The following is a 14,865-nucleotide window of genomic DNA, read 5'->3' as shown; positions in this document are numbered from 1 at the left end:
GAATAAGAAAAATAATAATAATAAGAAGAACAATAATAAAGAAAACAGATCTTAAAAGTGGGAATGCGAAGCATTCCCACGATAAGAATAATAATGAAAACGGATCTTAAAAGTGGGAATGCGAAGAAAATGGAACTTAAAAGTAATAGCAAAGCAGGTAGAATCTATGCATTTATTAGAACAAATGAAAATATTGATAATGTTGAAGTATTCTGTCCTCCCTATCGTCTTGACGGGGCGACCGTAGCTTAGTGGTAGAGTGGGTTTGGGGTTCAAATCTGCTCTATCCAAGTCTGTCGTTGTGTTTTTGGGCAAGGCACTTTACCCATATTGACTCGTATGAAAGGGTATAATTTGTGCATGAACGTTTTTGGTGGTCAGAGGGGCCGTAGGCGCAAAATGGAAGCCACGCTTCGGTCAATATGCCACAGGGCAGCTGTAACTACAATGTATATTAGCGTCGCTGGTATGATTGATGTGAATGAAAAACTGTTTCTGTAACGCATTTTGTCTTCTTGAAAAGAGCCAAACATTCAGTGAAGTGCAGTCAGGGTTGCAAGGTAGGCAGTGCCTACCTAAAGGTGAATTGATATTTTGATTATTTGTTTTAATTATAATATAATTATGAATCATTTATTTTTCAATTTCCGATAGCCTACCATACCTATAAGTTTGAAAGTGTCAGCATTTTGTGCTTTTTATAGCCTAGATGACTAGACATTGCTATTTCCCTGGTACGGCAGAGACGCTGCACAGTCTCACTCCGCTGTAAGGCAGGAGGAGGCCTCACCCTCTCCCAAAAGTCACAATGCTGCTCTGCCTCTTTTCCCATAGCGTGTTTTTATGTTTGCGCATGCGCAGTCAGTTCAGCCACCCTTTATTTTCTCCACGTGAAATACTGTGAATATAATATAAAAAGACAATTAAGTAAAGAACACAAAATACATGTTGTGTAATGGTAATCCTTATGGGAAAACCCATTGACATGCTAACCGTTAGCATTGTGCTCACGGAAAATATAATGTATTCAACAGAGCAGAATTTGACTAGCTAATATGATAACACAACAGTGATTACTTCAATACTCACAGGCATATATCTCCTCACTCCAAAAAAAGAGGGACAACCATACACTCTTCAGGTAGCAGAAAACAACAGGAAGTAGCTACGGATGCCTGTAAGGCTCAAAACTCAAATTTAAAATTACAACCATAAGTTGCCAAGCTAAGAACCACCTGGTGGTACCTTACTGAAAGAACAGGGGAAGCACAACAAGTAAATTAAATACTGATATGGTACAAACATAATGATCATAAGCAAATGAAAACAATGGCTACTAAAGGATACAACTTGCTAAACTGGTATAATACATTATATACATATTGTACACAGATTTATTTTAATTTATTTATTTGACAGGGACCATGTACACGAGCATTAATCAGCATATGAAAAGATGCTTTGTACCAAACTTTAGCTCTTGGAGCTAATTTCCATCTGCAGTCTCTAATGTATATACATGTTATGAGTGAAATGTGTGAGGTGTGTGTATGTTGTTATGCATGTACAGTATGTTGATAAGATGTAAGAAAGAAGAGGTGAGAAAGGTGAGAAAAGAAAAAAATTAAATAAAATTATGAAAAATTAATTAATAATAAATGGGAAAAATTAAACTAGGCTGACTATGCTTTTGGGGATTGATCAAAGAGTTTCAGTTTGCATTGATACCGTTTTTACCCTCCTTTTTGTCAAGCTGTGCAGCAATTGCCCCAGGTACTTAATCGTGAGAGGGAAGGTCTGTTTCCTTTCGCCCAGCACGACTCGTTTTTTTTTTCTTCTTTATCTTCCAAAAACCAAAATCATGGATTTGGTCAGCTAGTCTCTAAATTATGAAATTTTTTCAACAAAAAAAAACAGGCCGGAGTGAGCCCGCTTGTTCGAATGGATTCCTGGTGGAAGGTTGTGTGTCTGTCTATGTTTTCCGTGGAGGACGTGGATTGCGTTGGCAGCATTATTGGAAAGCCGCTCGCCATTGACGGAAGGAGCCAAACTCTCAGAACTCTCAGATGGAATCCACCGTGGTGAGGAGTGGACAGTTCTTGTCAAGGGAATTGGCCACATTATTGAATATGCTAGAGACACACGAAACGAAGCAAAAACAAATCGTTCATCACACATTCAGTTTCAAAACCTGCCTTTTCCCCCTTACCTATCCTTCAGTTGTTACCCCCTTTTTAATCTAAATATGGGGCGCCACTCTTGTGGCGACCCACAGTTCTCCCGCTCCTGTCTGCTCATGTTATAAGTGTTATATGTGATAGTCTTCTTTTGTTTTTCTTAGACAAGATGAAACTGAAATGAAATTTTGTTGCTCTGTAACTTGTGCAATCAATAAAGTTGATTCTGATCCTGGATACCTTCTTCTGGCGATGGTGGTCGTTAGGGTTTCAAACTGTGTTCTTGATCACATGTGAAAAGATTTCCCAAAGATTACTGGTTGGAAAGTTGTAAAAAGTTTTGGTTTAAAAAAATTAAAAAAAAGTTGCTGAGAGGATCAATTAAAAAATAAAAGGTTGCTCAAAATAAAAATCTAATAAAGTTGGTCAAATCAGAGGCCAACCTCACTTGAAAAGTGTTCACAGTTTCATGGTTTTGAGATAAAAGCCCTGTTCAGTTGAGCTGAGGTGAATAGCATTACATCGTGAAATGGGGACAAACTCAGTCCAATTAAGTCGACCGAAACAACCGCCAGGAAGATGCCTCCACCACCACCTGGATTAAATTCCCACTGGCCAAAAACCTCTTCTGTAGCCAGTCAAAACCTTGTCAAAGCTGCAGTCCAGAGAGGCATGCTACTGCTGCACCGCTTCAATGCCAGCTGATGACGGGGGATCACTCGCAGACATCAGCGACCCCCGAGACGTTTGAAGCAGAGCCTCTACAACGCCAAACGGAGCCGATAACAGAGACTTTCCCGCAGCTTTCTTCACACACAGATGCCCCAACACCAGTCAACTCCGAGGACGGAAACCCCACCACAGCCAGATGTGATCCACCCGCCGGACAGTCCCGGTCAGTATAACAGGCGTACACTACTAACACTCTCCTCCCACAAACTACACTCATTATGGAGGAATATTAGATTCTTTAATTCCATCACACGCTGTATTCCAGGTGCTACAGTTCACACTATCTTAAACAAACTTAATCAAATGCTAACCATGCTGCCAGCTACTGTTACTAAAACAGTGTTACATATAGGGACAAACGATACCACCCGATGTGAATCGATACAGACCATGAACGAGTTTAGCCTTCTATTTAATGTTCTAAAGGCATGTAGGAAATCAGTATTAATTTTTGGTCCTCTTCCTACATTAAAGCTGATGTACGGAGTTTTTGAGAAATCTATGTTTATGTATCATTCTTTTGAAATGCGAAAAAAAAACCTAACTAGTCTTTTACTATGGTCTACTGCCGGTGGTCATTCATATACATCCCGCCTTCGTCCTATAGACTCCTAATACAAATGGAAATGAGTGCTGTGATCGACCAGCAAATAGGCTTTGACTTCCTGTTTTTGAGACTGTCAATTAAAATTAATGCGGAACTTTGCACGGAAACAAGGCCGCGAGTCCCAACAGCAAATAGGTAAATATGATTTTGGCTCTTACCTGACCCATAGACCTATATCAATGCAACCCGATGCAACCTTGTTATGGAAATTAGGCTGTTTAGGGCCGAACATCGAGACGCTGCTCAGAAACTTTGGATATCAGCTTTGAATAGCGGTATAGAACGATTTGAAAGCCTCTCCCTTGAAATTTGTAATCCCCAAAACAAAATAGAAAAATCCACTTAATTAGTTATACCATCCTCCTGGTCCATAGTCAGAGTTTCTCTGAATTCTGAGACTAAATAAATTATTTACCTCACTATTAGATTCAATTGTCTTTACACAACATGTAAACAAACCAACTCATCTTAATCATGCCCTGGACCTTGTTCTAACATACGAGTTTAGATATTGATCACCTGACAATATATCCTCAAAATCCTATTCTTTCAGATCACTTCTTGTTATCCTTTGAATTTAGAATATCAGCCTGCTTAACCTCTGAGACAAGAGTACATTTTAGTAGATCATTGAACTGAAACAGAGAGCAGCTTTTTTACGACAGAGAAAATAAATGATCTTGTCAACAGTGCAGTGTTGTCCCTGCACACAGCTCTTGATGCTGTTGCTCCACTTAAAAAGAAGACATTATGTCATAAAAGGGTCATTCCCTGGTATAATTCTGAAATGGGTCTTTTAAAACAGGCGTCACGAAAACTGAAAAGGAAGTGGCTCTCCTGAAACATGGAAGAAGTTCATATAGCCTTGAGTAAGAGTTTGCTAGCTTATAAAAAAAAGCTCCTATCAAAGCTAGAACTTCCTGCTACTCAACTTTAATAGAGGAAAACAAGAATAATCCTTGGTTTCTCTATTCAGCACTGTAGCCAGGCTCACCAAAAGCCACAGCTCTGTTTGAACCCTCTATTCCTGTCGACCTGAGCAGTCATCAATTTCTTTACTGATAAAATTTTAACAATAAAAAACAAAGATAATGTCTCCCCTGCAGGAGTGCCCAATTATTTCGTAAACAAAGCTGCTCCTGAAATATCCCCAACTTGCAGCTTTTATTTACATAGTTTCACTCCAGTTGGTCTATCTGAACTGACCTCAATAGTTAGTGCTTCTAAATCAACAACCTGTCTTTTAGATCCAATCCCAACTTCACTATTTAAAGATGTTCTTCCACTAATTAGCATTAATATGGTGACGTGGATTAACACATCTTTAGTAACAGGTTATGTGCCACAGGTCTTTAAAACCGCTGTAATCAAACCTCTGCTTAAAAAACCTACCCTTTTTCCAAGTGATTTGTCCAATTATAGGCCAATATCTAATCTCCCTTTTGTTTCCAAAATTCTTGAAAAAGTCATCGCAGGTCAACTATGTGATCAACTACATAGAAACAATTTATATGAGAGCTTTCAGACAAAACTCATCAGTTATTAAAACTCCAGGCCTGTCTGAAAGATATCACATCCTGGATGACCCATAACTTTCTCCTTCTTAACCAGGATAAAACCAAAGTGATTTTATTTGGTCCAAAACACCTCAGAGAGAAACTATCAGAGAAAATTGTGTCTCTGAATGGCATTACTCTATCACCCAGTACTACGGTAAAAAACGTAGGCATTATATTTGATACTGACTTAACTTTTAACTCTCATATCAAACAAATCAAAAGGACATCCTTCTTCCACCTCCGTAATGTCTCTAAAATTAGTAACATCTTCGCCCAGAGTAATGCCGAAAAACTAATCCACGCATTTGTTACATTTATATTGGATTATTGTAACGCCCTACTGTCAGGATGTCTGAGTAATGCACTAAAAAGTCTCCAGTTAATTCAGATGCTGCAGCCAAAATACTAACAGGTACAAACAGGAGAGAGCATATTTAACCAGTATTAGCTTCCCATCACTGGTTTTGGCTTTGGAGTTTATAACCTTCAAAGCTCTACATGATCAAGCTCCTGTATATCTTAGAGACCTATTAGTAGGGTTGGGCACCGAGAACCGGTTCCAAATAGGAACCGGTTTCTAACATCCGGTTCCAGAACCGTTACAAAGATGTTTGCATTTTGAGTCTTTTTTTCGATTCCTAAATGTCTCCGGCTTGTGTGTGTGTGTCTCTGGTGTGTGTGTGTGTGTTTCTCTGGCGTGTGTGCGTGTGTTTGTCTCTGGCTACGGTTTCAGTTTGGTCCGGCGGAGCGGAAGGTAGATAGGAGCGAATCACCGGTAAAAAGCCCAGTAAAACTCCGGAAAACAATCACCAGGGATAAATAGCTGCTCCCTGCTAAATATAGTAGTAGCTCTAACAACAGGTAAAATGACAAACTTGGTGATATTACAGCCTGTGAATGCAGTACAGGGACATACTGTATTTACTCCGCCTCCGGGTCCTAGTGCCTGCCAGTCGATGAAGCCTGTTCCGTTTACCGAGGTCCGTGTGTGTTTCTTAAGTCCGTGTGTGTCCGTATGAAAGTCTGCATGTTTATGACTATAACACAGAAGACCATACATGAGAGCTGTTTTCACCTTTATTTTGATTGTAGTTTTGAAGCAGCAGCCCGACAATAACACACAGTTTCAGTTTGGACCACGGAGCGGAAGAGAGATAGGAACTAATGGAAAACACTCACCAGGAATAAAAAAGGTTATTCCCTGGTAAAGATAGTAGCTCTAACAACAGGTAAAATGATAAACTGGTGATATTACAGCCTGTGAATGCAGTACGGGGATCCATCCGAATTTCAGTGTACCTCCCGGGGCCACCATTCTCCCGATTTTCTCCCGATTTGACCCTCCTTCACTGAGCGTCGTTTCCGGCCGGACAATAATAACGATTACACCGCATAAGAAGAGGAAGAAGAGTCTTCTTCCTCTTCTTATGCGGTGTAATCGCAATAATAATATTGTTGTAATAATAATAATGTAACGGACTGGGTCCTATGTTTATGTTGTACTACTTGTTGTGTATTCAATGATTCACTAATGTTGAGATGTCCCATGGCTTTGAATGCACCATCGTTACGTACAGCTTTCCCTACCAATGAGTATCTTTGTTTACGGGAGTTCTAAGTGGTGATTGGCTGGGAGGCTGGGGAGAGTCGGGGGTGAGTTTGGAGGGAGTAAGACGGTACCTGCACTCTGTTGTTTGTTGGCGTCGACTACGGCCCACAGTAGTCGGGTTTCAACGTACGTCATTAAAGACTACAAAACTTGGATTACGGCTGGAGGCTCGTCATTACAATAATAATTTTCCGTCTCATAATTTTAATTTGACGGAATTCCGTCACCCTGACGGAAAACTTTAATCCCTGGTTTAATAAGTCTGTATGTGTCCGTGTAAAAGTCTGCATGTTTATAACTATAACACAGAAGACCACACATGAGAACTGTCCCCAGTACGGGGACACATTTACTCCACCTCCGGGTCCTAGTGCTTGCCAGTCGATGAAGCCTGTTCTGTTTACCGAGGTCCGTGTGTGTGTAATAAGTGTTTAACTAAGTGAATGAACAAAAAATATCTGTTTAAAGGCTTTTTCAAATTAAAAAATTATCCTGTTAAATCCGTGACCTGTTGACCTGCACAACTCAAAGAATTGGAATCGAGAATCGTTTAGAGCAGGAATCGAAATTGAGAATCGGAATCAGAATTGGTAAAATCCAAACAATGCCCAACCCTACCTATTAGTGCCCTATCGTCCGAGCAGAACACTCCGCTCTCAGTTTGCTGGTCTTCTTGAAGTTCCTAAAATGTCCAGAAATAGAACAGGAGGCAGAGTATTGAGCTTCCAGGCTCCTTGCCTTTGGAACCAGCTCCCAATTTTAGTATGGGAGGCTGCTACTTTCTCCACCTTTAAAATAAACTCAAAACCTACCTGTTTGCTAGGGCATATATTGTATAATAACAATAACCTAAAATGAACATGGTCTTGTTGTTCTGGTCACAATCACAGACCTTTACAAATAATGATCAACACCTCAGACCATTGCGAGAGACCGTTACATTCAAAACCTACTTATTTACTAAGCGTACAGCATGGACAAGCTCCATCTTGTAGTGATTTATACTGATCATCGATCGTCAAGATCACTACGTGTGCCCATTACAAGACAAAACATTGTCCGTAATGGTTGCATCAGAGCATGTTGGAGGACGCACAACGTTTAATATTAACATTAGTCTAACCACTAGGAACGAGTGTATCATGTTTTTTCCTGAAGCCTGTGCCTTCTCCTCACCCACCGCTCTCTTTTCTTTTCAGATGTCTTGATGTTGGAGCTGGCAGTTCCTGATCGATGGTTCGCGGCTCAACTAGTCTAGGACACTCAGATGGACTGATCAATGGTTTATGGCTCAACTAGTCTGGGACACTTAGATGGACTATCCTTCTATCCTATTCTGTTCGCCCTTCTGTCCACTAACTCCATCCAGTCGAAGCGGATGGCTTCCACCTCTGAACCTGGTTCCGCTGGGGATTTCTTCCAATAAAAAAAATAAAGTTTTTTATTCCCACTGTTGCTAAATGCTTGTTCATGCTGTAGGAAGATAAGGGTTATTAATAATGGGTTATATGAATGAGAATATTAATTACAGTTATAAATTTTAGCTCAACAAATGCCAGGGTTCCACCTCTTAAAAATAGGAAATATGTCAAGTATTGAACCAGGGAAGTGGATTCGTACAGCACATCTACACCTAAAATACACAGCTTTAATAAATCAGAGGAATCACCGATTACAGTTTAACCTTTTATTTACATAATTCAGTAAGAAATGAGAACAATGTGGTGATTAAATAATGATGAAAGGCATTTCTAAGCTAATAAACGTAAGGATTACATGTAGTAAAGTGAATCACTATTCTAAAGTAATGTAGACTAACTATCGTAAAATCAAAGAATAAAATCATAAAGCGAGCTCATGAAAACAAAGAGGGAAAGACAGACAGGGGAGAAAGGACAAACATATATTACATGGTGGATGTGTGAAACATATTGGGATATTGTGTGTTTGTAGGAATGGGTGCTTTGTATGAGGATGTATTGCTCGTTTAGGTGAGTCAATTCTGCTGGTCCAATGTTTCCTTGAGATGCGGTACGGGTTGGACCTGGAGGCGTTATGGGTTTGCAGGAACAAAGTTTGTGTGGCAGAAGCCGCGCTGGCGTGCCGCCGTTGAGTTTTGTTTCGTTAAACAGTGGGGCTCCTCCGACTGATCCACAACCCCTTCTGGGTTGATCACAGCCGGTTTCAAACTAGGAGTAGGGAGACCACGTTTTTGATCTGCGGTTTGGAAGAAGCAAGGTCAGCTTTCAGGCACGCTGTTTTGCGTCTTAGGCTTTCGATGCGAGCAAGGTTTGTCCGAACATCTGGTGGTTGTGTCTTAAAAATCTAACTGTTTCAACTACAAATAAAATAAAAATGAAATGAAAGAACTGGAAAAATGAGGGAACGCGTTATTGAGCATGAACGCCCGCGCCCAAAATTTAAGTTTTGAGAGCAGCGCTTCTTTTTAAACAAAACCTTAGAGACGCCTTTTGGAGGAGGTGTTTTGGTTGATCATTTGGAGATCATGTCGGTGATTGGCTAGTCAGACCTAGTGTGTCGGCTTACAGCTGTAGTAGGCGAGTCTTTCGGTGCATGTATAGTATTATGTTTGAGACAGTTTGATACCAGACACGGCTGAAAAATAGCATAGTTAGTACTTCATAAACCGGAATGTCAAAATTCATGTTATGCTTTTTCTTTACTTTATGGTTAACTGTGAGTACCTTAAACTAACCTTTGTGATGTTTCCTGGTAGTTTATGCACCTTTTAAATAATAGCATTATGTTGGTTATTGAAATACCTGAAAAAGAGTGGCATAGGACAGACAATATTTGCAATTTCAATTTATGCAGGAACCATTCCAATAATGTTTTCTTTTGTGACTTTTCAAACATAATACAGTTTTTTTGTTCTCATTTGAGTGGGAAACAGAAAGCTGGTGTTATTCCAACCTCCTGTGGGACCTCTGGAGATGACAAATTTGCAGGGTGTCGGAGCTCAGAGTTTGAAAACTTAGCATGTAAACATTGACTGATCATTTCCTTTTGATTGTAATGTAAAAGAGAGGTGATAACCGGAGCAAACTCTTCTGGGATTCTCTTGTTCCTTTGTTCGGACAAGAAGTGTGAGAAGGTCCCCCTGTGGGGCAAGTTTGCATTTCACAGTGGGAGACAGACCTTCTGACACCGTTGAATGGTGAGACTAACGTCTCTAGGTCAGGGTTCAACTTGGAGGATTTGATTCCCTACAATGTGGATTTTGTTGGGGTTGTCACAGAACCACATCACATTTCTTAATAGACTCTTAATAGATTTAACTATTGTTATTTAAACAAATCACAGTTCATATAATTCACAATGTACTAATTAATGTTTCTGGAACGAAACTGAAGGGTGGTTAAATTATATTTCTTAAAGAAAGAACTTATCACACACAAGATGTACTGAAAAATTATTCAGTAGATCAAAAAGGTGCGTAATTACATCTTGAAACTTTTCTCTTGAAAATTATATATATGATTACATCACTTTGGGAGGAGGGAGGTGGTGTTTGGATGCAGTATTGGGTCCTGCTCATTGTTCAAAATTCCATTTTTAGGGCTTTGGGGAGGAGTTTGCTCCTCCCCAAAGAGTTTGCTTGTTCATGTTTTTCATGGTCCTGTAGTGGAAATAAAGTTCACAATACAGCCTTGGATTCATTAGATTTCCTACACTAACAATGCTTATATATATTCATTTCTGCAGTGAATCTCTAACCAATATTTTCATCTTTTCAACTGTTTAGTTTTTCTATTGATTTAAGCTTTTTTTGCTCACAGGTTGGACTTAGATGGCATCGACCTACTTTCTGCACTTTTGCTGGTATTTGAGGAGTAAAGTTAACAGTAACAGTTTATTATATTCTACACGTTATACCGTTGGATCAAAGAAGCTCTAATTTGCTTTTCTGGACTATATGTTTGCAGTATAACACAACGAAGAGGATCTCCTCAGAAGATGCTTTACATCACGCTTACTTCCTGACTTTGGGGGACAATATCCACCGTTTGGCTGAAAGTAAGATGTTCACACCTTGCATACACAAGAAAGACTACAAACTAAAAACTGGTATAGATGTTCAACAAATACCCTGTGAACAAGTAGAAACACATCTAATGTACCACAGCACACTGATCCTGATTATCATTTTCTTCTGTTTAGTTTGATAAATGTTACTGTTTCAGTCACGACACAATGATGATTGCTCCCAGTGTTTCATAGTAGTTCTATTGTCTTGTGCTACACCAAGTACATTAAGACAATAGTGACCTCTGTGGTGATCAAGTCTTTTGAGCACCTCATGCTCTTTCACATCAAATACCTTACTGACCCCCACCTGGACCCCCTGCAATCCTTTTACAGATCCAACCAGTCTGTAAATGATGCTGTTTACCTGGCTCTCCACTTCATCCTCTAGCACCTGGACTTCAGGCTCCTACGCCAGGATCCTGCTTGTGGACTTCAGCTCTGCTTTCAGTAGTGTTCAAGTAGTCGAGACCGGTCTTGGTCTCGAGATCGGTCTTGAGACAAAATTTTAAAGGTCTCGGTCTTGTCTCGGACTCGGAAGCATTTTGACTCGGTCTTGTCTTGGACTCGTGCTGCCCGGACTTGGGATTGTCCCTCAAGAACGTTCAAGACCAGCACTAATTCCTGCTATTTTTAAACTTTTTTATAATGTGATAACGAGAAGAACGGGATAAAACAATCCTTTATTAATTCTTTAATCCACCCAGTCTAATGACACAACCTTCCTTAATGTGACTGAGTGACGCGTGTGTGTGTGTGTGTGGCTACGATTTCAGTTTGGGCCGCGAAGCGGAAGGGAGATAGAAACTAATCACCGGTAAAAATCCCAGTAAAACTATGGGAAACAATGACCAGGAATAAATATCTGCTCCCTGGTAAAGACAGTAGCTTTAACAACTGGTGAAATGATAAACTACAGGAACGCATTTTCTCCACCTCTGGGTCCTAGTGCCTGCCGTACGGTGAAGCCTGTTCCGTTTACCGAGGTCTGTGTGTGTTTAAGAAGTCTGTGTGTGTCCGTGTGAAAGTCTGCATGTTTATGCCTCTGTCCATCCACTCTTTTCATTATATCCATGTCTTTTAAGGCTTGTATTACATAGTGTCGGCTGTAGTTGGGCCGCCGCCATCTTGGATTATGTCGTCACCAGCGCGTCATCGCCTGGACTCAAATAACTGTAAATTTTCTTTTTAAAGTAGTGTTTTTTTGTGGCTTTAGACTCCAATTACATATTTGTATAAAATATGTTCCCTACAATATAAATAGGTTCACAATACAACTATTTTTTTATAGTTTCTGTTTCCACTGTAACCAGAATAACAATAATCTTTCTCAACAAGAACTGTTGGAATCAGAATTGTTAAAATCCAAACGATGCCCAACCCTAGCAAAGAGGAAACACTCTGCGGTGTGTAGGTGACAAGCCATGTTATTTCTTGGCAGAAATACTTTTAAACACGCTGTACATTCAGCTAATATAAAAATCTTGTTTTCAAATATGCAGAATAATTGTGAATTTATCAGTAGCAGTAGTAGTTTTAATATTTTGGCAAATTTTTTGCAGGCACCTTTTTTCTCCATCAAATGTATTTAAAATAAACTAAAATTAAAGAGAGATTGTTATTTAACTGTCGAACCATGTCATAATTTAATTTATTTATATATTTTTTTAAATTAAAAAAAAAAAAATGTTTATGGTCTTGGTCTCGGTCTCGGCTCCCGGAAATCTTGGTCTTATCTTGGTCTCGGTGCATTCTGGTCTCGGGCAAGTCTTGGTCTTGGATAGTGTGGTCTTGAACACAACACTAGCTTTCAGCACCATCATCCCACCTCTCCTTCAGGACCAACTTTCTTAGCTGAAGTGCCAGACTCCACCTGCAGGTCGATCATATACTTCCTGTCTGACAGGAGGCAGCACGTGGAGCTGGGAAAAACCATCTGTGGATCCCGGACCATCAGCACTGTATCTCCTCAGGGTCAGGTTCTTTCTGCTCTCCTCTTCTCCCTTTACACCAACAGCTGCACCTCCACTCACCAGTTGTTCAAGCTCCTGAATTTTGGAGACAACATAACCATTATTGGGCTCATCTCTGATGGAAACAGTTGAGAGATAGACCGTCTGATGTCCTGGTGCAGCTAGAACAACCTGGAGGTCAGCGCTCTAAAGACAGAGGAGATGATAGCACCCTTCAGAAGGAACCCAGCTCCCCTCACCCCCATTCCCCTGGGAAGACTCTGGAGTGAGATCTGTGAAGTCCTTCTGCTTCTTGGGGACCATCATCACCCAGGACCTCAAGTGAGAGCTAAACTTTAAATAAGCCCAGTAGAGGATGTACTTTCTGAAGAAGTTCAGTCTGCCAACAAAGATAATGGTGAATTTCTACAGCTTCATCATCCAGTCCATCCTCTGCTCCTCCATCACCATTTGGTGCTGCAGCTATAGCCAAGGACAAGGTCACACTGCAGTGTATCATCACTGCAGAGAGGATAATCGGCTGCAATCTGGTCTCCCTCCAGAACTCTGAGCCATGCAGGGAAGATTGTGGCCAACGCCTCCCACCCGGGACACAAACTGCTTCAAACTCTACCCTCTGGCAGGAGATTTTGGTCAATCAGGACAAAAACAGTTTCTGTCCATCAACCACCGACCTCATTAACATGGCCCTGGTCCCCCACTGACCATATAATACAATGTATAAATACATAAAAATTAGGGATGGGGATCAAAAACCGGTTCTTTCTGAGAACCGGTTCCCAGTAATCCAATTCCTAGGAATTGTTTGTTTGCTTGCCTGTCAATTCCACTTATTGGTTCTTCTTACGTCGCCAATATGTGATTACGTCACACGCAAGCAGCGTATTTTGGTTCTCAGCTTTTCTAACATGGTGCCAAAACAGGAGCACTCGAAAGTTTGGCTATATTTCACTATATTTCCACCGCAGAGAATACACCTTCTCCGTCCGCAGCTGCGCTGTACTCCGTGCTATGCTTGTAGCGTAGTATGCTATTCACTTCCAGGTTCTGTACATTCAAGCAAAAGTTGCTTCGTGCGTGGACTTTTCTTCTGAAAATCATCCACCATGTCACATTAATTGTATTGTTAAAACTTTATCTGGCAGTAAAACTTTTCTGATTGTGATTAAAAAATGAGACAACATTTACCTGCTACTCCCACCTCCTCACTGACTCTCTTTCATGCCAGATCAATCTTGGTCTGGTCACAGTACCTATTGGAGATTGTTGCTTCTCCTGTGTGTGTGACAGTGTGTAATAAAGATTGCTGGAACACCTCATCCACCCAGTTGCTCCGGTTAGAGAGAGAAACGAGGATACAGAGTTCAGTCTTAGCCTTTTATATGCCACAGTATGGAAACAGTGCTGAATTATCCATCAGTACACTGATGTACAAGATAAATGATGATTTGCTATGGTATTCTGTAAATAATAAGACAGAAAAACAGATATAAATGAAAAACGGGCCGACCGGAAGTGACACAGCCGATTAGCTTAGCATTAGCGCTGGTAACAGAAACATACATTAAACAACTAAACGGTGCGCTATCCGTGAGATTCACAACAATAAACAACTGCTTAAACATGCTTACAGTGAACCAAACTTACTTCTTTCATGAACGCATCCCATTTAAAGCAGATGACACATCGGCCGGCCGAACACTCGCGGGGTGTAGTGGGAAATACTGTCAACCACACATTCAGTGGTCAGGACCCCTTCGCGGCCTGAACACAACGGTGAAAACAATAGCTGCCCGCTTAGGTGCCTGAACATAAAAAACACCGTAATCCCAAACGAAACATAGGAAATTTATAACAGCCGCCCCCAGAATAGCATGGCTATTATGTAAGAACACCTAAATTTCCTAAAGTGCTACAGAAGTCCCCGAGCCAGTACAGTCATCCAGAATGGCTGGAAGCTGGACCAGACGTGCAACTGGTCGCAGGTAAGTCTTAGCCCCAACCTGGACCTCGGCAGAACGGATACATCCATCGGTACCTGCATTCAGCTTCACTACTCTCCCGACAGGCCAGTAAGCTCGCGGTAGCTGAGGATCAACCACCATCACCACAGTGTCCTGGGCAATATTGTCTGCAGGTTGGTGCCACTTCTGGCGTACTT

At 40.8% G+C, this 14,865-nt stretch overlaps 1 protein-coding gene across 1 annotated transcript in view; it reads left to right on the top strand.

Moving 5' to 3' along the window:
- The window catches only part of cdk18 (cyclin dependent kinase 18), a 140,250-nt gene that overhangs the window by 113,748 nt on the left and 11,637 nt on the right, over positions 1-14,865 (top strand). Inside the window, exons 13-14 of the mRNA XM_028446758.1 lie at positions 10,485-10,527; positions 10,632-10,722. Coding sequence (XP_028302559.1) covers positions 10,485-10,527; positions 10,632-10,722 — 134 coding nt within the window. The remainder of the gene's footprint in view (positions 1-10,484; positions 10,528-10,631; positions 10,723-14,865) is intronic.

This window comes from Gouania willdenowi, chromosome 5, assembly GCF_900634775.1.
Source record: "Gouania willdenowi chromosome 5, fGouWil2.1, whole genome shotgun sequence".
Classification (NCBI taxonomy): Eukaryota; Metazoa; Chordata; class Actinopteri; order Blenniiformes; family Gobiesocidae; genus Gouania; species Gouania willdenowi.
This window is presented reverse-complemented; position numbering and strand designations above follow the sequence as displayed.